Raw genomic sequence first — 25,045 nt, forward strand, 5'->3', positions numbered from 1 at the left:
ACTAGCCCACCGCTAGCCGTCCAACGGACTCCAAGCTGGCCCTGCAGGGCATCAATCCTAACCCATCACTGTGGATATCCAAATCCACCAGTAGGTTATTGGTGCGCCAGGCATTCCTCGAACCCTAGTCCTCACCCTTTAACAACCTTCCCACAGGACAAGTTGCCACCAATTAATCTGCAGGTCAATTGGTGGCAACTTGTCCTGTGGGAAGATTGTTAAAGGGTGAGGACTAGGGTTCGAGGAACGTCTGGCGCACCAATAACCTACTGGTGGATTTAGATATTCATAGTGATGGGTTAGGATCGATGCCCTGCAGGGCCAGCTTGGAGTCCGTTGAACGGCTAGCGGTGGGCTAGTGGGGTCCACGGGACGGGTTGTCACAGATTGGTTCCAAAAACATGACTGTTGATGCTGGGAAATAAGAAAACCATTCTGTATTGGCACAAGCTCGATCAAGGCAGCACTGTATCAATTCTTTTGCCCGTATACCATTACGGACTATACTCCTCTGGCCACTCCAACTGAATTTGTTGCCAGTATGCTTCAGATCAACCATATCGCAAATATGTATCAAGTCGTTGAAATCTCAGAAAGTTGAGTTATCACGATCATGACCACCTATCTTCTCGCTGTTATTCATTATTTGGTTAAAATCACCAACCATTAACCAGGCTTCAGATCGGTTCACAGCAGTTCGTTTTAGTCTTTCCCACAGTTCTGATCGATATTGAGGATCAGGGTGACCATAAATACAAGACAAGTAGAAAGTAGAGATTTTGTCATTAATATAACAGTCTACAAGCCTTACATCATGGTACAAAATAGTTAAATCAATCGAGGGTTTCCAAAGTAAAGCTACACCACCACTCAAACCTTGAGAAGGTACAATACAGAATTTAGTAAAACCTAAGGAAACCGCGATATCAGACACATAGTTTGTTGGTTGCTTCGTCTCAATGAGGAAGAGGGCGTCCAAGGGATACTGACGACATATCTTTTTTAGGCGTCAAACTGTAGGGAACTTCCCCATTCCCTGACAATTCCAACTGGCTATCCTCATTGAGCGTCTGGCGGTACCAGGCCCACGCCTCTAGTGTCATTAGTTGATGAGCTTGCATCCATTGGGGAGTACGTCCTTCTCCTCTTCCTCTGTGGTGATGCTGGTAATGGAAGGGGTCGAGTAACAGCGTCAAGGATACGGTTTCCGGAGTTTTCTAACGCTAGAATCAGTCCTCCGCGTCGGGCCTCTACTTCTGAGGGATCTGCCACTGCTGTATAGTTATGATAGAGGCTCCGCAGGTCTCCTATAGATATAAATTGCCTATTAACAGGGACCAATTCCGACATATTCACTTGCAGTTGCTGTGGAGGTGGGAGAGCAAGATGTTGCTGATGTTCCATTTGGAGATTGTTGTTAGCAGGCATCAGTGGAGCGTTTAGAGGATATGGAACCGCAGCAACATTAGCATTGACGAGAGCATTGTGGTTTGGTGGTGGAAGGTTGGCATCTTCATCTGCAAGGGCTTCTTCAGTGCACTCAGAGATGTCATGACACAGAGAATGGCAGCGGAAGCAGTAGTTCCTTAATCTTTCATACTTGAAAGATACCATTACCCACTCATCACCAAACTTAATTTATCTTTGGAAGACCACAGGCTGGCTTAAAAGTCTCTAGACGCAGACTCGAGCATACTCTACCGTTCCACTCTGGTTATCATCGAATTCTGAATCCAGGACTGTGCCCAACGTTTCCGCTATGTAACGCACCATTGGTGGCTTAAAGAACTGAAGAGGGATACCACGTATCTGTATCCAAAAGTTGATTGAGACCGGGTTAGCATCTGGGATGTCAGAGTGCCAAGGCTCCATGGCCACCATCCATTCACTAAAACTCTAAGGGCCACGACGATACACCAGAAGAAGTGCTTCATTGGATGGGAACAAGAATTGTGTTCGACCATGTTCCACAATACGACCCGTGATTGTATTATCCATGCCCCACAACCGAGGAAAGAAGCGAATCATAGCACGCAAATTCTGTCGTCTGGGATTTGCAGACCGGATAAGGAGGCTGAATTGAGACACTCTCGTTGCTTGGTGACAGAGGTTCGCCGGAATTCGAAAGCAGTTGCCATATTTAAGTATGAAATTGGTCGTCAGAAATAAAAATGAGAGAATAGAAACTTGATAATTGAGTCGTAATAGACATCAATCCAATTCCAAATATATAGGCAAACTCTCGAAACCGTATTACAGTTTTTTGGAGAACAATTCGGAAAGAGGAAGTTGAGAAAACTTGTTTTACTATTTCCTAAGACATTTTAGTCCTTATTCTAATGAAATAAAAATATAAGAATACACCATTTTATGTGTATGATATGAAACGTGTGTATATCGTCGTACTACGCATCGTTAACAACGACGGTGAATAGTTTCCAATCTACAGCAGTGTAATATGAAGCGGTGTAATGTGAAGCGGTGTGATCTCAAAACTACGTACTTATTAATAAATATACTGTATAAGATATGTTCTAAGCATCGATCCGTACGTAGTACTATCAAATTGGGTAAAGACATTAACAAAATTGACCAATATATACTTAATACGTAATATAAACATATTTTTTTGTGATTATAATTGTTTTGATCTTGTGGGTGATCAATGATTAGGGGTTTAATGTTTTAATTTACCCCAAAAAGAAGAAAAAAATATATATAAAAGAAGACGTTAAAAACAAAATTAAGACAAAGCGAAAAGCATTTATTTTCGGGTTTTAATAAATTACCATTTTGTATGCATATTGTTACTACGTTTTCGTTAGAAAAATACTTAGGTTCACCCTTAGGGTTTTTGGGTTTTTGTATGCATATCTCTATTCACCCCCTCTTCTTTCAGCTAATCAGAATCTTCCATCTAATATTTCATTTAAAAATAAATCAAAATTAAATTAAAAAGCAAATTAAATTAAGGAAACAAATTCTGTATACTTTTAATTAAGGAAATTTAAATATTGGATTGGTTTAGATTTTTAAAATTAGAATAAAATTATATATTGGTTTGGGTTTACAAATGAAGTGGTTAGGGTTTAGATTTTACAACTAAAATGAAATTATATGTCGGTTTGGGTTTACAAATGAGGTGTTTAGGGTTTAGATTTTACAATTAAAATGAAATTATATGTCGGTTTGGGTTTACAAATGAGGTGTTTAGGGTTTAGATTTTACAATTAAAATGAAATTATATGTCGGTTTGGGTTTACAAATGAGGTGTTTAGGGTTTAGATTTTACAATTAAAATGAAATTATATGTCGGTTTGGGTTTACAAATGAGGTGTTTAGGGTTTAGATTTTACAATTAAAATGAAATTATATGTCGGTTTGGGTTTACAAATGAGGTGTTTAGGGTTTAGATTTTACAATTAAAATGAAATTATATGTCGGTTTGGGTTTACAAATGAGGTGTTTAGGGTTTAGATTTTACAATTAAAATGAAATTATATGTCGGTTTGGGTTTACAAATGAGGTGTTTAGGGTTTAGATTTTACAATTAAAATGAAATTATATGTCGGTTTGGATTCACAAATGAGATGGTTAGGGTTTAGATTTTATATATGTCGGTTTGGGTTTATTAAAGAGCGGTTTAAATTTTTTAATTTTATAATAATATATACATATTTTATTTTCTTATTTTATAAGGGGGTGAATGGAGAAGTTTACCCTAGGGGTGAACCCAAGTATTGTTCTTTTTGTTACTATAGTAGAATAAATTCTTTTTTGACATAATAATAAAGATTAGGTTGAGTTAACCACTATATATAATATAAAGCACAAAGTTTGATTTCTTTTAATCAAGGAAATTGGAGACGTATTTACAAAACCAGACGACTACAAAGGAAGATAAACTTGTCTTCAAAGAGAAAGATTAAATTATTTTCTTCTAGGAATTAATATTTTTGGGGCAATATAACCAAAAACCAAACCTAAGAGAAGATGACTTAATAATACGAACGAAATCGAAGAGGTTGACTTCTCAGAGTCTGGTAGACACATTTCGCTCTGCCGAAACCCTTGCCGGACATAATTCAACATCACGTAATTAGATTGCTCAACAGGCAAGAACCTAAGAGCATCGGTCTTTTTCACCAAGTAGTTGAATGCATTCACAAAAGCAGACGGGACACAGTTAAGAATCCCTTGGTTCCATTTATCATACAATAGTATAATTCTCTAGACGATGCTAGGATAAAATCAGCTTGTATGATGAATGGAAAGTTTGTTACCATCTCGGTGGGAAAAACGCGTAGATACCAGGAGAGTTTTTTCATGGACGCTCTCTAAATGGAAAAGCCAAAGTTATCTCACATTCCTCAACTTCGCTTCTTCTTCTTACACGAACTTTCATATATTTAGCTATTTTTTTTAAAATAGCACTGGGTCTATATACATTTTGAGCCGGCCCTGAGTAACAGTATTGTTTTCCACAAGCTGAGAGATGTTTTGTGTATGATTCTGCATCAATGTTCTTCCTCGTCACAAAATTAGTCTCGCTAACAATCCTGATTGAGTTCACAGTGCGGAGTTTAAGATCTTTGCAGTGTTCTTTGACTGAGAGGAGCTTGATCTTTGAAAGAAACAACAGAACCTCAGGATAAACGTTGTAAAGCTGTTCTTTCACTGACTTCACTTTGTCACTCTTCAAAGGTAAGATAATGGTTGTGGTCGGAAGAGCAGAACCAGAACCATATATCCTTTGTATATCAACAAGAGAAGGATGTTGCTCAACCCACTAAGGAACAATTTAGCCAAGGATGCAGTGGCTGCATGGTGCCTCATTGAAGCTAATTTGGTGACCATTACTGAAAATATATGGCGTTGAGGTTATTGAAAACACACTCTTGAAATCGATTCCTACCAAGATTGAAACAGAACAAACTTGTAAGAATAAAAGTCTGCAAGGACATATATGAAAGAAGGCAAAAATGTACCTTTGTCTCCAATATAACCACGTTTTTCTATTGCATTTCTTTGTTGACCTTCCAACGCTGCAAATCGAATCGATGTTCTTCTCGGAGCAACCCTTCTCATTGTTGAAACTTGAAACGAAATGGACCAAATTTAAATGAACGTTACAAGTTTCAAATAGTAATATGAAAACACCAAAACAAGAAAACATCAATCCACTATCGGTTGTTATCCATTACTGTAAATATAATATATATATATATATCTCTATTATATTATTAAGCAATCCTTTAAACAAATAAACCTACTCCATGTAAAATATTACATAAAATACCACTGTATATTAATACCAATTATAATAACAGAATCTTAATATTAATTTGTTGTAACCAGAAAATGATTATCCAAAAAATAGTAATTATTAATTTATTAGATTACAAGAAATCATTAATAAAATAATTTCGAAATTATTTAATAAAATAATAATAAAATTATTTCGAAATTATGTAATAAAATAATTAAACAGATTCTATTTATTGTTTCAGAAATCTTAGGAAACAATAACAAACTATTTAAAAAAATATAAAACTTAAATTTATTTATAAAACTAAGATTAAATATTTACATATCTAAATCATTTAATAATAACAAATATATATTAAAATTAGGATACAACATTGTTTATATTTTTAAAATATATCTATATACTTATTTAAGCTATGTTGTTAAAAATTTAATTAGTTCTAATGTGACATATTACAAAAATGCTATTATATTTTATTTATTCTAATAACTAACAAAAAAAAGTTTAGATTTGTTTACAAAATAATAAAACTCTATTTATTGTTTTATAAATTTTAGGAAATAATAACAAACTATTTAATTGGCTAAAACTTAAATTTTTATACACAATATTCACTATATAAACAATACTAAGTGTATAATATTGATAATAAACATAATCTAATTGTAATTTTCACCTATAAAATTAATATACAACATGTTATACCAATAACTTCAATTTGTAAATTTGGTATATTAAGATCTCTAAACACGATTACATCAATTTGTAATACCAAATCACGGGTCAATACATGTTTTGTTGGATTTTTTTGGCTTTACCGAATGTATAACTAACGAATTTGATATTCCACCAAACCAAAATAGTAGTACCAACTACGGGTCAAAATCAGAGTATGACCTTAAGTAAATTAAATATATGATTTTATAAAATGTATAGAATTAATAAATTTTCTACTATTATTTTGTAACAAACAAATCCAAATTTACATAAATATTTCCTCATGCTGCTAATATTATTCTACAAAATATTAACGTGTATTTATGAGTCGGGTAATAAACGGGTAATGAGACGGGTAACGAGATGCTCAAAAATTAAATTAATATCTGATACTTGATCATTATTCATGGATAATATAATTATTATACCCTTCACTCGACCCTAAAGCTGCGGGTACCTTTTTTCGGGACGAATACAAACCGAAAAATGGATCCAATACAGGTATCGGTAGTAGTTTCCAGGCCTACCTATTAGTAGTTTAATATGAATCAAAATTCACCATATAGTACTATATTATATAACATGTAAATGAATGATACAACATAAACATAATATTAACAAATAACAAAATAAAAAAAATTTCCCGTGCTACCAGCGCGGGTTATTATCTAGTACATATTAAAATAGAAGTGCAATTCATAAATAGAGAGAATGATTTATTTTCATACTGATTTGCTCCAAATTTTACCCAAATATTCTCAACCAAATCATCTTGCAAGCATTTATTTTTTTCTCGATCACGAACATCCTTTCGATCCTTGAGCATAGTAGCGACACATGAAGGCATGGGTGTTGGAAGCATGTAGTCAACTTCTGAAGCTCTACTTGACTCCATTTGTGGGAATTCAGTTTCATCAAACAGAGTGTACCCATCTCGTTCGTCCTCTACTATCATATTGTGCAGTATGATACACGCTCTCATTATTTTCCCAATTTTTACCTTATCCCAAATAAGAGCCGAGTTTTTGACTATGGTAAATCGAGCCTGCAAAACTCCAAAAGCACTCTCTACATCTTTACGCACAGCTTCTTGTTGTCTCGCAAATAAAGCAGCTTTTGGAGTTTGTGGCAGTGGAATAGATTGGATAAAAGTAGACCATTTTGGATAAATACCATCCGTCAGATAGTAAGCCAATTTATACTCATGTCCGTTGACACTGTATTTAACTTTAGGAGCTCGACCATGCAAAATATCATCAAAGACTGGAGATCGGTCAAGAATATTGCTATCATTTAATGTACCTAGTAGTCCAAAGAAAGCATGCCAGATGCAGAGATCATACGAAGCCACCGCCTCTAAAATGATTGTGGGCTTTCCAGATCTGCGGGTGTATTGACCTTTCCATGAGGTGGGACAATTCTTCCACTCCCAATGCATACAATCGATGCTTCCTATCATGCCGGGAAATCCGGGAAACTCGCCAATGTCGAGTAGTCTTTGAAGATCTGCTGGTGTGGGTCTTCTCAAGTACTCATCTCCAAATAAATTTACGACTAAATCTGTAAAATTGTCCAAGCATGCTAGCACCACGCTTTCAGAAAGTCGGAGGTATTCGTCAAACGCATCAGCTGCAGAACCATATGCCATCATACGAATTGCTATTGTACACTTTTGCAATGTTGACAGACCCTACCTTCCGGTAGCATCTCTTCTTTGTTGAAATAGGGAACTTCATTTGCAAGCTTATCCACAATACCAATGAATAATGGCTTGTTCATTCTAAAATACTAAAAACATTGGGAGGGGAAGTAGGATCTTCACTGAAATAATCATTCCACAAGTGGTCATGACCGATTATAACTGAATACTTAGAACACTAAAAACACAAACATATTTCGGATTCAACCTGATGACATCATGTCATCAATTAGCTTCTCCTTAAGAGCTTTTTCTGATTGAGTTAGTGAATCCTATTTAGCAATCAGATTTTCAAGCATCACATGCTTGATATGCTCCTTCTTCATAGCGAACTCCTTCTCTTTCAATTCAAAGTCCTTCTGCTTCATCTCATACATCTTCGAAACTCGATCCAACTGAAACTCCAAGTAAGCTTTCCCATCTTCCTCCACATCAATCGGTTGGGTGTTAGAGCATTTTTTGGACTTCCCCTTGGCAGACTTAACACCAGGAGGACGGGGCAATGGGTTCATCCACATCAATCGGATGGTGTGCATCCTGTTCAGACCCATCAATACTCGCTCTTCCCCTTTTCACTCCATTACCTTTAATAGATGTGGAGGCACACCATTTTTGATCGTATCTTAAGACAAGCCATGCATGCTTCAAGGTAAACTTATGTCCATGATCATTAAAGTATATCTCATGTGCTAACTTCATCACATCATCTTCATTCTGTCCACTAGACTTCTCCCTAGTCACAGCCTCATAACATCCAACAAACTTGCACACCAAGTCGTTTATCCTCCCCCACCTCTGCTTACGGTGACTCGCCTCTCTCTTTGGCCGACCAACAGCATTCGGACAGGATGTAAAGTATTTCACAATCCTTGCCCAAAAGGATGCAAGTCTTTGCTGGTTGGAAGTAATCGGATCCTTGCTAGTGTTGAGCCAAGCGCTGACCAACATGGTATCATCTGTTGGTAACCATGCTTGCCTTGACTTGCGGTTTTCTTGTGGGGAGGATGCAGGTGAAGATGGAGCTTCAGAACATGGACTTAGAGAAGGAGAGTAATCGAGGTTTTGGGTATCAGGTTGAATTTGCAACAGATTCAAATAGCTAGAGATGGGACGATATGGATTCATGTAATCGTTTGGATCCATATTGCTAAAGAGAGAAGGAGATGTGTTTGTTTGTGTTAATCGAAAAACAAGAGATTGCTAAAGCAAGAAGGACTTGTGTTAATCGAAAAGCAAGAGATTGCTAAAGCAAGAAGGACTTGTGTTTTGTTAAATGAGAAACAAGAGATTCCTAAAGCAAGAAGGGGTTGTGTTTGGATCCATATTGCTAAAGGGAGAAGGAGATGTGTTTGTTTGTGTTTATCGAAAAACAAGAGATTGCTAAAGCAAGAAGGACTTGTGTTTTGTCTGTGTTTGAATTTATAAGGTTTAGTTTATATTTATGTTGGTTTAAATTTTTAAATTAAGTGTTTACCTAAACTAGAACAACCACACATTAAGGCCATGAATGGAAGATGGTTTTTAAATGGTTTTTAGATTATAGATTTTGGTTTTTAGTTTTTGGTTTTTGATTTTTGGGATTTTAGTTTTTGTAAGAAAGTTATTTTAAAAATTAATTACATAAAGAAACATAAAAAATATTAAGAATCGTAAGTTTTCCTTAAAATCTCTAATTATGTGGATTCTAGTTTTTGTTAATATTTGTAAAGAAAAGTTAAAAACTAGTTTTCCTATATTTTAGGGAATCTATTTAACGTAAAATCTTGAATGGAGAAAAATTGGTTTTTGAAAAACAAAATCCAAAAACAATTGTTGAATCTAGTTGCCATTCAAGGCCTAAAAATCTTCACAACCAACTAACACATCAGTGACTGACTAGACTAATACCAACACTAGCAATTACTAAACCTATTTATCAAAACCAACAAACAAAAGCTATAACATCAAAGACTACACTAATACCTACACTAGCCAGTACTAAATCTATTTATCACAACCAACAAACAAAAGCTATAACATCAAAGACTACACTAATACCTACACTAGCCAGTACTAAATCTATTTATCACAACCAACAAACATTAGCTTCAACTAACACCAATTAAATGCAAAAAAGTTTAGGATGATGATTACCTTCCTTCATGGCCGAAGAGATCCATATTTGTCCATACTCAAGAGATCCTTCACAGTCTATACTCATCAATGCATCAATCCATGTTTGTCCATTTAACCTCAAAACAAAAGACAGATCCGCGGTTAATGAAGCCCAAATTCAAAATAAAATTAATCATTCATGAACAAGCTAAATCGAACAAGAACAATGTACTCTAAAATTATACAATCATGTGTTAAGAACATAAACATTTACTAAATCATCATTAGCTACCACAAATAACAACATCAAAAACAACTAATAACAACACAAAAAACAATCATGTGTCAAGAACCGAAACAATTACATATCCATCTCCAGACATTATCTAAACTTAACCAAAACGGATCATCATTAGCTTACACAAATAACAACACCAAAAACAACAAATAGCTTCTGTTGAATCAAGTTAATAACGTTAATCAGCATTTTGCGATACATTCATGGCCAAATCTTTTCAAATTCATCATAACCGGAGTTAAAAAGTACTCATCTGCTAAAGTAATGATCAAAACGGAACACATGAACACCAAGAATCCTAATTAAGAAACATCAAAAAACCCTAGTTTTCGATCCAAAATAAAAAAACCCTAATCATCAAACACTAATCGTGATTGATTCAATCAGTAATTGAATTGAGAAACTTACCCTTTGCTTCCAATTGATTCAATCTCTTCCGATTGAGTGGACTCCCAATTCACGATTCACGATTCCAAATCGCCTCTCCTACATGCAATCAGAGCCGATTCACGATTGAATCAAAATATTGCGATGGGACACAGCTGACTCATCAATTCACGATGATGAGCATCTCCTCCGACAGCAAACTCCTCTTCCTCCACACCCAGACGATTCCAAATATAATTCTTCGTTTTCTCGCAATCGCGAGAGAAAGAGAGAGAGAGAGAAAGAAAACGAAAGAAATGTGAAGCAAAAAAAATTTTTTCCACCTTTTCTATTTTTTCGTCCACCCAATACCAAGCTGACACGTAGCGTCTCTTAGATCACAAATGGGTATACTATATAACAACCTCCCTTACATTTTTTCTTTTGTTCTGATTTATTTTTTTGGCAACAAAACACTAAGATACCGGATATGAACCCACTGATAAAGAAGGTCTAAATATATATATGCATGTATCCACTTAGACCATCTCTAATGATTTTCCCTATTTTTACCTCTAAAATAGAGGAACTCTATAATAGAGGTGAATTTTACTCCAATAGATACCTCTATTTTTTCTATTTTTTCCTCTAAAAAAGAATATTCTGTAGAGATTCCTTTTTATTTTACTATTAATACCTTTTACTTATAAAAGTTGCAAACTAATCCATTTATTTTAGCATTTGTAAAACTTTCATAAAATTATGATATTATTTAAATTTTTAACATTCATAAATATTATTTAAATATCACATTTATTAAAAGAAATACATTGCATCATATAAAATAATAAAAGTGTTAAAAGTTTAAGGACCATTAAATATATAATTTATTTATTTTGATCATAAATATAAAAATGTTAAAAGTTCAAGGATCATTTTGTAAATAAAAAAGTTCAACTCTATTATAGAGGAAAAAATAGAGTTCCTCTATATATAGAGGAAAAAATAGAAATCTCTATTATAGAAGTAGAAATAGAGATAAGTTGGAGTAAATTTTACTCTAAAATAAAGTTAAAAAGCAAATATAGAGGTGGGTTGGAGATGCCCTTAAGATTTGGGCCTACATCAGGGAAAAAAACACAAACAACGGTTGCTAGATCTTTTCAGGCCGTGAGTAGAAGCTCATAATTCGCGGTTTTCGGAAAAATAATAACAAAACCGCACATGTGAAGCCAATCAGAAAAAAGAGGATAATATGCGTTTTTCAAAAAAAAAAAAAGCAAAAAGCGGATTTTGAAGCAGATAAATGCTTTGGACCGCGTTTCAAAAATACATTGGGCAATACCCAGCGGATTTCCAGACCGCTAATGATAATGCATTTTTTAATAGATTTTTTAAATATTATCTTGTACTATATATATATATATATGTCCGAGACTACCTCTAACAAAAACTAAATTATCTCTCCTCTCCTCTCTCTCTCTCTCGATTCTCTCTTTTCTCCATTCACTCTTTTCAGGTAATGTCTTTTTTTTTTTATCATTCTCATATCTTTTTTTCTTTAGGTAGTTTTTTTGCAAAACCTAAAATTTATAAATGATTTGTTAAATTTATAAAACCTAAAATTTAGAAACCTAGATTTGTCTGAATTAATGAAAAATACACTTTTAAATGATTTGTTAGATTTTAAATTTATAAAAACTGATTTAAAGTGCAGTTTCCATGTTTATAAATAGAGTTGTAATATGTGTTTTAAGTTAAAAGTTAATAAAAATATTATTCTTATTATTCAGTAAATAATATTATTGTATATGTTACTTAAATATCATAGTGGTTATTAAAACATTCATATATCATGGAATGTATTAATTATATTTTTATTTAAAAAAATTTAGTAATCTAGTTTACTTGAATATTTAAAATTGTACATGTTAGTTTAATTATATAACAATTAAACATTTTCATTATGTTTCATATCATCTTTAATTTTTTTCTAACTAATATATATATATATATATATATATATGTATATGTATATATAACAATATATATTAGTTTGGAAGTAAAAAAATATATTAAAAAAAATTCTTATTAACAATAAAAATTATTAATACTTTATTAAATGTATACTAATTGATGACTTTCTTTAAATGTAGATATGTCTTCTAACCGTCGAAGAAACACAAATCCTTCTAGACAAACAAATTCAAATCAGCCAACAGAAAATTCAACTCCTCCCACGAAAACAACAGTACGGGTAAATTTTCTTTGACTTCTTTTTTAAAAAAATTTAAAATAAGAATTATAAGTGACATTGTATTTACGGAATTTGTAAAACAAACACAAGTATAAATGGTCGTACATTCACGAAAAAACACTAATTCAATTGTTCGACGAAGCAATTGCGATGAATAATTATACTCTTAAGAATCCTACTGCTATCGGTAGAGAGTATATGGTAGAAAAATTTAACCAAGCATTCAACATGAATATAACTTATGGATTCTTCAAAAACAAACTTGATGAATACAAAAAAAGTTACAAGAGGTGGAAGGTTCTTATGCATAAAACCGGAATCACGGTTAATCCTGATACATCCATGATGTATGCATCTGACTCATGGTGGAAGGATCAAGAGTTTGTAAGTAAAAATAACCCTTCTACTCATCAAGATATGTTTTAAATTTTGGTATCACGAATCTAAATAATTTAAATTTACAGGGATGCAAAGTAACAAAAAGCTTGAACCGAAAGCCACCTCAATTTTGGGATGTGATGCAACGATGTTTCATATTACATGATGTTCAATCTCAATCTCAACACTCTGCTCGACAAAGAAGAGAACAGTTGATGAATGAAGATGCAAATGATGAAGAGGATCATGATGATTCAGACAGCGATAGTGGTGACGTTCCACCACAAATTCCTGTGACGCAAGACGAAGAAGAAGAAGTGTTCGTGTTACCATTGATGATGATGACACGAACCAAAATTCTGCTCATAGAGGACAACAACGAGGGAGGCTAAATTTGCAGTCAACCACCAGACGTGGGAATACTTCACAAAGATCTGGAGGAAGCTCACGAGTTTCTACTGGCAGTGGTTCACGAGGAACTCGTAGGAGACAATCTTTTGAGACAACAATACAAGACACCATTGCTGGCTATAGAGAATTCCAATGACAAAGCTTTCAACAACTACGTCCTGGTGGTTTTGACCAAGATGATTACGATGAATTTAAAAAGGCAGAAGCGATATTTATTAATCTTGACCTTCCCAAACATACTAGATTTTATTGGGCCTGCATTAATGCACTTAAGGAGCAAGTATTTTGGCGTAAGTATTTCATTGACATAGGCTCAAGCACCAACGAGGATAAGCTACAATTGTTGGAAGCGATGACTGGTGTTTCTCGGAATAACCAAGATGTGCCAAAACAGTTAGGTACAGGCCATTCATTTGGGAGTCCACATTCAGGAGGTCTATCATCCAACAGTCCATCATCTGTGGGGAATACTTTAGAAGCGCAAAATTCACCTGGTTTTTGGGGACCTGGTTATCAACAATGGGGAACACCACCAAATGCTTCACAGTGGGGCACACTGCCAAATGCTCCACAGTGGGGCACACAGCCAAATGCTCCACAGTAGGGCACACAGCCAAATGCTCCACAGTGAGGCACACCGCCAAATGCTTCACATTGGGGCACACCGCCAAACATTTAACCATGGCAACAAACACAAAATGTTCAACAAGGCGGATCATCAGGAACGACTCCGGTAAATGTTCGGTATGGATTTTCACTTGGTGGCCAAGGTAAAAATATGAGGAATACTCAACAAGAAACTTCACCTATCATTCAACAAACATCATCATCTGGTCTCGGTTTCACAAACTATTTTGAAAGTGGACAAATGCCACAAACACCTAGACCAGGAGGTTTTTTCAATATTTGGGGAACTTCTCAAGGACCAAATGAAAGTAATCAAAGCGATGTAGGAGATGAAGATTAATTTGTCGTAATTTCATTTTATCAATTTGTTTTTTTTTGGATCATTTATGTTAAAATTTTATTTTAAATTTAGTGTAATTTGTTCTTTTAAAATAATATATGTATAATGACATGTCGTTTGTAATGAATTTCAGGCATTTCATATATGTCAACTACGATCACAAGGCCTCAATAATCTCAATTATGAAGAGAGAATTGAACTGTGGAATTTGGAAAATGAACAATTTGAAGAATTAGTAATTCAACCAGCTTTGACTTATAATGATCGATATTTTCAAAGAGCACCAGCGCAAACCGATGGAGGTATGGGATGGAGGAATATTTGGCGTCGACTACAACAAGATGATGCTGCTTGTCTTCAACTATTACGAATGTCACTTCCATGTTTCACATCATTATGTAATATGTTGCAAATAAACTATGGTCTACAACCAACATTAAATGTAGGGATTGAGGAGAGTGTGGCTATGTTTCTACAGATATGTGGGCACAATGAAGTTCAAAGGGATGTTGGTTTAAGATTTGATCGAAATCAAGAGACTGTGCAAAGAAAATTTAGGGAAATTCTTAAGGCAACAGAGTTATTAGCATGTGATTATATTAAAACTCCAACAAGACAAGAGTTGTATCGCATTCCTGAAAGACTTCAAGTAGACTGAAGATATTGGCCATATTTTAGTGGATTCGTTGGAGCTATGGATGGGACTCATGTGTGCGTCAAAGTAAAGCCTGAGTTACAAGGAATGTATTGGAATCGGCACGATAATGCATCATTGAACATCATGGCAATATGTGATTTGAATATGTTATTCACATATATCTGGAATGGAGCACCATGATCATGCCACGATACAGCTGTTCTGCAGATGGCACAACAAAGTGATACCGAGTTTCCTTTGCCTCCATCAGATAAGTATTATCTCGTTGATTCTGGTTATCCAAACAAACAAGGATTTCTTGCTCCTTATAGATCATCACGAAATCGAGTTGTGAGATATCATATGTCCCAGTTTCATTTTGGTCCTCCTCCAAGGAATAAACATGAATTGTTCAACCAATGTCATGCATCTTTACGTTCTGTTATAGAAAGAATGTTTGGAATTTGGAAGAAGAAGTGGAGGATACTCTATGATTTTCCAAGATATAATGTTCAAATTCAGAAAAAAGTGGTAATGGCTACAGTGGGACTACATAATTTCATCAGGATTTCAAATTTCTCGGATGCAGATTTCGCAGGTGTAACAACTGAGACGAACAACAACCAAAATTTTGAGCATGATATAAGTGACATGGATGCAACAAAGATAGCAGATGGAGAAGCTATGACGCAAATAAGAGATACTATTGCAAATATGTTATGAGAAAATCAAAGTAATCGATAATTTTTTTTTAAAAAACCGTATCTTTATATAGTTGAACTTTTTATCAATACGTCAAAAAAAAAATTTACTTTTTGATCAACTATATTATTTAAGGTTTATAAATACAATTATTTTTATTATTAATTCATAACTTACAATAATATACAAACATACTAATTATTAATAAATTTATTTATAATATATGTAATCCGCACCGCTTTTTCTTTTTTTACCATTCACACAATTAATACTGAACCGCAAATAGTTTTCACCAATCAAATATCATTCTGTATCGCTTATTTTGTATAAACCGCACTTGTCCTGCAAACCGCACGTACGGCAGTTGAACCGTACCGCACTCCAAAACCGCTTTCCCTGCACAACAAAAACCGCGGTCACCATTCAGATCCTTAGTATGGCCAATATTGAACCGGTTTAGTTAGCTCATAAACCGGGCCTGAGAGCATGAAACGATACCGTATAACTTTTGACCGCCGTCAATCTTCAAGGCGTATATATATAAAGGGTTCCGATGGCGGCAGATTCAACGGCGAAGTATCGGTGAAAGAAATTAAGAAACTGAGAAAAAATGGGAGTGCAAGGTCTTTGGGAGCTTCTCGCTCCTGTAGGTCGCCGCGTCTCCGTCGAAACCTTAGCCAACAAACGATTAGCCATCGGTAACAATCTCCGACGATCCAACTTCAATTGTATTCTTTTTTTTTTCTTTCCTCGAATTCGAAGGTATTAATTGATGATGTTGCAGATGCGAGTATATGGATGGTACAGTTTATCAAAGCGATGCGTGACGAGAAGGGAGATATGGTTCAGAACGCACACTTGATCGGATTTTTCCGAAGGATTTGTAAGCTTTTGTTCCTAAGGACTAAACCTATCTTCGTCTTTGACGGAGCAACTCCGGCATTGAAACGACGCACTGTTATTGCTCGTCGTCGTCAACGTGAGAACGCACAGACCAAAATCCGCAAAACCGCTGAGAAATTGCTGCTTAATCGGGTTTGTTTTCCTGTGTTTAACTAGTTTCCAATTGGTGTTGTTGCTTAAAATTTAGCAAGTTTTTTGAGTAAATTTCTTTGGTTTTTGGGATTTATTGATGTTAGCTTAAGGATATGAGGCTTAAGGAACAAGCTAAAGATATTAAGAATCAAAGACTGAAGCAGAATGATAGTGATAGAGAGAAGAAACGTGTGTCTTCTGATTCTGTGCAAGATAAGTTGCGAGATTCGGCAGAGCAAGATGATGTAGGGGTTAGTTTTTCTGAGGAGATGTAAGCTATCAAATTTTGGTTTAACTTTAACAGTAAATTTCAATTTTGTTGGTGGAATTTGCGTTAACAAGCTTAGTTGATGTAGATCTCCAGCATCTATGGTTGGAGGAAAAGGTGTTGGTGAGGTCATCAAAGAGTCCACGGTAAGTGAATGCAAATAAAAACATTAGTTGGTGTTGTTGGACTGCCTTAGGTGATTTGTGTTCCTAAGTATCCCACTTCTTTTTGTTCATTAGTTAGGATTTTTTTTAGCACTGACACACTCAAAATAACTTGATGCTAATTGTGTATGTCATAGTTGATATTCTTTTTGTTCCGTTTTATGCCATCAATCATGCATATTGCGGTAATGAACCAGGAGCTGGGAAATCTATTTACGCTTTGTTGTGATGTCTTACCAGTTTATGTTATTTCTTTGCTTTCACATGCCCTTGGCCCTGCATCTTTCGTAGTTTAGTGATTATAGAATCTGTTTACGTAACTCAACACTTGGTAGAAAACATGGTATTGATTTCTTCATGGTATATTTATGGCCAATCTATAATCTGTCAATTCTTTTACCGTCACTCTTTGTTCAGTAATTTTATTGTTGAGATTTATATAATGTCTATGATTTGTTTGTTGGTAATTTGTAGAAGGATGATCCCAAGGGAAAGGGAGTTTTGTTGGATGGGGATGACCTAGATAACAAAATGAAGCGTAATATGGAACATGATTCCTCAATACAGGGGAAGGATTATCAGGAAAATTTGGATGAGATGTAAGCAGAGTAAATGAGAGTTTGAGATATTGATTGAAGATGTTTATTTGCATGCAGTCATTTCGTGTTTTCCTGTCTTGGTATAGGTTGGCTGCATCCCTTGCAGCAGAAGAAGAAGAAGAAGGAATCTTTACCAGCAAAGCATCAACTTCAGCTGCAGCTATCCTATCTGAGGAAGATGACAGCGACGAAGATGAGGAAATTTTATTGGTAATCTGTGGTCTTTGTACTACATCTTTCTCGTTTTATTTACTGTTTCTGAAGTTACAGACCACTTATATTCAGGGGATATAAATTGGTTAAGTGGAAGATTTATTAGTTAAGCAATTAACAACAGTTGTCAACTTGTCTGGTCCTCTAAGGGAAATCTCTATATCTAGATGAAATCTTCATTTGCTTAGAAAAGAATCATGATAATGTCATTGGAATTTTGTGCTCGCTTTTTCCTCTTTATTAAGGAGTTATCTGATACTGTACCATCCTCAATCGTCTTCTGCTAATAATATTTTGTCTACATTTCTAGCCAGTAATGGATGGGAATGTCGACCCAGCTGTGTTGGCTTCTCTTCCTCCATCCATGCAACTTGATCTCCTTGTTCAGGTAATTACCTATTTTTGCACCATATTTTTGCATCATGTTGAATTTCATGGACGTTTTAAATTATTTAGTAATGTCTTTACTTGTAGATGAGAGAAAAATTGATGGCAGAAAACCGGCAAAAGTACCAAAAGGTCAAGAAGGTGAGTTACATAAATCACTGGCTCATTCTAGCTCTATTTATGTATTTGAATCTTTATGTATGAGGAGGTGCGGAACACTGACTATGGAAGTAATTCTCTTGTTATGAGTGTATAGGCCCCTGAAAAGTTTTCTGAATTGCAAATAGAAGCATACCTTAAAACTGTAGCCTTCCGTCGGGAAATAAATGAAGTTCAGAGATCTGCTGGTGGAAGGGCTGTTGGTGGAGTTCAAACTTCTAGGATAGCTTCGGAAGCCAACAGAGAGTTTATATTCTCATCTTCCTTTGCTGGTGATAAAGAGTGAGTTTCAGTTTGAAGTCTTATTAAAGAATAAGGTTCTTTCGTAGTAGAAATCAACTGATATTTTTGTTATTTAGAGTACTTGTGTCTGCCAGAGAAGGAAGAAATGATGAAAACCAAAAGAATACGTCACAGCAGTCTTTGCCAGTCCCCGTTAAGAATGCTTCCTCGCTGAAAAAATCAGATGCCACCATTGAGTTGGATAGGGATGAACCTACAAATCCTGATGAAAATATTGAAATATATAAAGATGAAAGGGGGCGTTTTAGAATAAGGAACAGACACATGGGAATCCAAATGACGCGTGATATCCAGAGGAACTTACATTTGATGAAAGAAAAGGAGAGAACAGGTTCTGATTCTCTGGCTAACAATGACGAAACATTCAGCGCCTGGGAGAACTTTCCTACTGAGGACCAATTTCTTGAAAATTCACCTGTTGAGAAAGATGATGTTATGAACCTGGAGATCCCGAATGATGATTCCATGGTGCAAAATCCATCTTCAATAGAGATATCATTTGACCATGATGGTGATGGAAAAGATCTCAATGACGAAGATGATATGTTTCTTCAGTTGGCAGCTGGAGGACCGGTGACAATCAGTTCTACAGAAAATGATCCTAAAGAAGACTCTTCACCATGGGCTTCTGACAGTGATTGGGAAGAAGTGCCTGTTGAACAGAATACTTCTGTCACTAAGCTTGAAGTGAATTCAAGCAATCAGCATACCCCCAAGCATATAAGTATCGATGAGGGTGAAGCAAGGGAAGAAAATAGTTTTGAATATGCCAGTAACTCCACCGAGAATGATACAGTAACAAAGTTCACAAAAGGCTATCTGGAGGAAGAAGCTGATCTGCAGGAGGCTATCAAGAAAAGTCTTCTTGAATTACATGATAAGGATTCTGGGGATATCCTTCTTGAAGAAAAACAATCAGCAAGGGTAAACCATGTTGACAAGCCAAGCCAAGATAGTCTTTGTTTTAGGGAAACCGTTGGTGATGCTGAACAAGAGGGATTTCTTGACGAAATAACAGACTTGAAAACCAGTGGTGCTATAAATGAGCTGTCCAACACTTCTGTAGCGGACAATCCAGATGGTCAGAAAGGGATTACCAAACAGTTTGGTACACACCCTTCTTCTGGTTCTAATAACTTTAGCCGTGATGTGAGAAATGAATTGCCAAAGGTAGAGTCAGTTATCTCACCCGAGAAAGCATTTAATGTTGCTAGTCAAAGCCGCATGCTGTCCACCATGGCTAAACAGCACAATGAAGAAGATTCTGAAAGTTTTGGTGGAGAATCTGTCAAAGTGTCTGCTATGCCCATAGCTGATGAGGAGAGAACTGGTTTTCTTGGTGACACAGCTATTTGCGGTGGTGTCGAAAAAGGTAATGCTGACGGTGACTCATCTATCATGATGGATGATACGGGAGATTATAGTAGACGCAAATTCCAGAGTCCAGTCACTAAATTTGGGGACCCTTCTCGTGATGTCATCAGATCGCAAATAGGGATACTACATGACATAGATTCACACAATGAAAGAATGGAGGAAAATCACTCTAACGAGCACACTTTAAATATTGACAGTTCAATAGATTTAGAAGGGAAAGGTGTGCCTGTTGAATTTTCAGAAGCAAATATAGAGAAGGAAATTCGAGTTCTCGACCAAGAATTCGTAAGTTTAGGGGATGAACAGAGGAAACTTGAGCGGAATGCTGAATCTGTGAGCAGTGAGATGTTTGCAGATTGCCAGGTTTGTCCGTTGTCTCCTAATACATATGAATCAATTGTCTTTATGCAGCCCTCTGGCAACCCTTTCGAAGTTTCTGTTCGGTTTGATTTGACAACAAATTCACCATGCTTTTGTCAATTTTGGATTTCCTTAGGAGCTACTCCAAATATTTGGCATACCATACATCATAGCTCCCATGGAAGCAGAGGCACAGTGTGCATTTATGGAACAATTAAACCTTGTTGATGGCATTGTCACTGATGATTCTGATGTATTCTTGTTTGGAGCAAGGAGCGTGTACAAAAATATTTTTGATGATCGCAAATATGTGGAGACATATTTAATGAAGGTGTGCATATCCTTCTGTAAACTCTGTTTTCATACATGTGGATTTAAGAAATCAGTTCTTTTTACTTTTGCTGCGATGAGTTATTTTCTTCTTCAGTTTCACATTAGCTTTCATACTATCTGTGGCTTGTCTTCTTTTATAACATTTTAGCACTTCTGTAGCGTCCTATGGATTGTTACTTTTTCGTTAGTAAGTTATACATTTGCCTTTATCAGGAATAAGTTGATACATTTTTTCGGTAGTAAGTAAGTTGATATATTTGTCTCTATTGATCTGTTTACAGTTACATTTTCCGTACATTCGGTTTTTCATTTGTATGGTGATTTCTTCGTCTCTAACCTGTTTTATTTTTCAGGACATTGAGAAGGAGCTAGGCTTGACCAGAGATAAAATAATCCGCATGGCAATGCTCCTAGGAAGTGATTATACAGAAGGAATCAGGTTAGTGTAGGTTTTAACTTCTAGCCGCATAGGGTCAAAGTCCGGTTCTTTATGTAATTGATATCATAATTGTTTTGACATGCAGTGGTATTGGTATCGTCAACGCTATTGAAGTTGTGACTGCTTTTCCCGAGGAGGATGGGCTTCAGAAATTTCGTGAATGGGTTGAATCACCTGATCCTACCATTTTAGGAAAGGCTGATGCAAAAACAGGTTCGAAGGTAAAGAAGCATGGGTCTGGCTCTGTGGATAATAAAGACGTCATCGCAGGTGCCTCCACTGATGACACTGAAGAAATCAAGCAAATCTTCATGGATAAACATGTATTACTCTTTCATCTGAACTTTAATGTTTAATTTATTATGGTCCAAATTGACAAAACCTTTCTACTAGTTTGATTTACCATTTAAAATTTACAGAGAAAGGTAAGCAAGAACTGGAATATTCCATCAACTTTCCCTAGTGAGGCTGTTATTTCAGCCTACTTAAATCCACAAGTGGATCGGTCGACTGAAGGTTTCTCATGGGGCAAGCCTGATCTGTCAGTTCTTAGAAAGTAAGTCATTTTTTACCAAACATTTTATCAATATTGGGTATGAATATGATCATCCTTTGTTAGTACCAGGTTTGCGAACTAATACCATCTACTATCTAGCTTCCTTCAGACAATATGGCATAGCTTGACTTTATATTTGTGAAGCCACTTAGGGCGTGATAAAGGTTTCGCGAATCTGAAGTAGAAGCCCAAATTTCTTTCATGATTTGTCCGATGGGCTCGGTTTCTGTAATAAACTACTTCCAATATATGAAACAATGTCCTGAGTTCTGATTCTGTAGTATCACTTTTTTTGTGAAGGCTATGCTGGGAAAAGTTTGGTTGGAACGGCAAGAAAACAGATGATCTACTACTACCAGTTTTGAAGGAGTATGAAAAGCGCGAGGTCTTCATCTACATTTGATCTCTTATCTTCAATATGCATATGATTGATCATATGAACAGAATCTGACAATTTGACTTTTTTTCTTTTGCTCCACAAAGACGCAACTTCGGATAGAAGCTTTCTATTCCTTTAATGAAAGATTTGCAAAGATCCGTAGTAAAAGAATCAACAAAGCTGTCAAAGGAATTGGCGGAGGTCTATCTTCAGAAGTGGCGAGTCATACTCTCCAGGAAGGTCCAAGGAAACGAAATAAGAAAAGACTTGCTCCTCAAGAAACTGAAGATATCAACACTTCAGATAAAGACTCACCTAAAGCCAATGAGAAAGTGAAAAACAAAAGGAAGTGCCTAGAAAAACCATCTAGTAGTGGAGGCAGAGGCAGAGGCAGAGCCCAGAAAAGAGGACGAGGAAGAGGAAGAGGAAGAGTTCAAAAAGATCCCCTTGAGCTATCAGACGGCACTTCTGATGATGATGACAAGGTAGTAGAGTTGCCGGCAGAAGCAGGCAATCTTCAAAAAGTGCGAAGGGTAAGCCTTAATTTAGCTTTCTTATTATGGAACAAATATTACTCGTTTCAGTTGTTTATGTTGTGGGTTCACTATGTTATTTGTCATTCGCCAGTCAATACGATCTCGGAATCCTGTGAAGTACAATGCAAAAGAAGATGATGAACTGGACGAGTCAAGAAGCCATGGAGAATCCCCTAAGGAGAATTTGGAAGATGATGACGAAGGTAGAGTAGGAAATGTCTCTGCAGAAAGAACACAGAATGAAACAACTATCGAAGATGCATCAATCAACAATTGTCCTTCTGAAGATTATATTGAAACGGGAGGTGGGTTCTGTGTAGATGAAGCGGATGAGATTGGAGATGCTCATTTGGAAGATAAAGCTATCGATGATTACAGAGTGATTGGTGGCGGATTCTGTATAGATGAAGATGAAACAGCAGAGGAAGATGCAATGGAGGATGATGTAGAGATGTTAAATATGGAGAGTGAAGAAGGACAAAAGAAAGGTAAACGTCGAAATGAAGAAGATAATGCATCATCATTGGAGAAAAATGTTGAGGTTGAATTTGGGAATTCTTCAGTTGGGGGATTAAGTGCTATGCCTTTCTTGAAGAGAAAGAAAAGGAAGAGCTGAACAATTTAATACTATATCGCTAAGTAGGAAGTAAAAACGTTTGGCAAAGTTAACAATGTGAATAAAAATCTTGAAGCTACAACTTTTGTTTTTGTAGGAAAGGGTTGCCGGATTTACCTTCATGTACATGTTGCTTTTTCAACTTTTATACATGATTTTCTCGGCTCTCAATGTCACACCAAAAAGAAAAAACAATTTCTTTATAAAACCTAATTAAACTTTAACTTTTACCTACATTACTCTAATCGAACAAGAGAGTAAACCTGACTAAATCACAGAATCAACGTTTACTATTCTGCAATTAGAATGATCGGAAATAAACATATGACCCGAACTTTTAGAAATTCTTTATTATGGCGTTTAAATTTAAAAAGAAATCGTGTGAACAACGAAACTTTGACATCCTAGTACTATTATGATTTTAAGATCAACGCTAACGCTAAGAGAATCGAGTGTTAGTCCCTACTGTTGGTTCCATTGTCATCAAAACAAGCAATGCAAAAGAACCATTGTTTTTTTAGATGCTAAAGGTTCTTACACTAAATATCGCTCTTTAAGGCAAACCAATTCCTTGTTTTTGTGTATAATCTGTTCCTTGTTTTTTTTCTTTTTTTTTTTTTTTTTTTTTTTTTTTTTTTTTTTTTTTTNCTTCTAAGTAACGCCTAAACTTTCATCTAATAAAAGACAAAACAAATCATGAGCGTGTGCTTTGATTTGCTTATGTATTCCTTCGAATTGAAGAAACATCATCATTTCATCATACATTACCCGTCTTTCTCAAAAAAAGAACTATTTATACCAAGAATTTAGAAAACTACTTATTAACGAGTTAGAATGGACCGACATTAGAGGCCCGTTCGAAAACCTAAGACACAAGTTTCGTTTAGGGCAACTACTTTGCTCGTTGGTTGTGTAAATTTCTCCAAGTCGTTCTCTCTCCGCTTCTACACGACGGTCACGGCGTTTATCGCGGCGGGGCTGTTTCTTACCGGCTGAGGTATCGATGTTTTCTTATCTCTCTCCGAAAGTCCTAATTAAGTAATCCTTGGATTTCTCATCATATTTATCCTATCGATGGATCTCTTGTTTCTTTGACAATCGCCTTATATATTCAATCTATTTCGGTAGATTTTGATAGTTTGTTTGTGGCGGAACTTTTATATATTTAAGTAAAAAAACTGAAATTCCAAGGATCTGATTTTAATGTTTTAATCTTTTTTGTGGTTTTTGTAGGAAAACAAAATGTCAAGTTCGACGCAGAATGATTTGCAAAACAAGTCAAGTAAAGCTCTTGCCAAGAAAATGGCACGTTTCTTTGCCAAAAACGGGATGAAGTACGAGAAGAGGTTGAAGATGATAGAGAAATAGAAATAACTTTGTTTTCTTATTTCTTCAACCTTAAGTTTCTCTTACAAAGATTTTGTGTTTATATAGGGATACAATGTTTTTTTTTTTTTTTTTTGACAACTTATAGGGATACAATGTTAAAACCCTAAAGTCTTTTTTTTTTTTTTTTTTTTTTTTTT

At 35.5% G+C, this 25,045-nt stretch overlaps 2 protein-coding genes and 2 pseudogenes across 4 annotated transcripts; 3 read left to right on the forward strand and 1 right to left on the reverse strand.

The window, feature by feature from the left end:
- On the reverse strand, positions 7,958-8,828 carry LOC104715073 (glutathione S-transferase T2-like). The gene is made up of 2 exons (XM_010432526.1): positions 8,293-8,828; positions 7,958-8,222 (listed from the first exon to the last, which is right to left on the reverse strand). The coding sequence occupies exons 1-2, from the start codon at positions 8,826-8,828 to the stop codon at positions 7,958-7,960; spliced, it is 801 nt and encodes a 266-aa protein (XP_010430828.1).
- On the forward strand, positions 11,927-14,908 carry LOC109126527 (annotated as a pseudogene).
- Positions 15,151-15,816, forward strand: LOC109126374 (annotated as a pseudogene).
- Positions 16,346-23,690, forward strand: LOC104710649 (DNA repair protein UVH3-like). Of its 3 annotated transcripts, XM_010427282.2 has the most exons (17): positions 16,346-16,493; positions 16,580-16,830; positions 16,935-17,101; positions 17,187-17,244; positions 17,737-17,861; positions 17,948-18,071; positions 18,385-18,462; positions 18,549-18,602; positions 18,718-18,902; positions 18,980-20,663; positions 20,797-20,991; positions 21,347-21,432; positions 21,518-21,755; positions 21,852-21,988; positions 22,289-22,373; positions 22,472-22,900; positions 22,995-23,690. In XM_010427282.2, exons 1-17 carry the CDS (start codon positions 16,406-16,408, stop codon positions 23,517-23,519), a joined length of 4,509 nt encoding a protein of 1,502 aa, XP_010425584.1. In that variant the 5' UTR covers positions 16,346-16,405; the 3' UTR covers positions 23,520-23,690. The 3 variants fall into 3 exon arrangements, with proteins under 3 accessions (XP_010425584.1, XP_010425585.1, XP_010425586.1); XM_010427283.2 differs by lacking the exons at positions 16,346-16,493; positions 16,580-16,830 and having other exon boundaries at positions 17,015-17,101; positions 17,195-17,244; XM_010427284.1 differs by lacking the exons at positions 16,346-16,493; positions 16,580-16,830; positions 16,935-17,101; positions 17,187-17,244; positions 17,737-17,861 and having other exon boundaries at positions 17,982-18,071; positions 18,389-18,462.

This window comes from Camelina sativa, chromosome 9 (genome assembly GCF_000633955.1).
Source record: "Camelina sativa cultivar DH55 chromosome 9, Cs, whole genome shotgun sequence".
Lineage (NCBI taxonomy): Eukaryota > Viridiplantae > Streptophyta > Magnoliopsida > Brassicales > Brassicaceae > Camelina > Camelina sativa.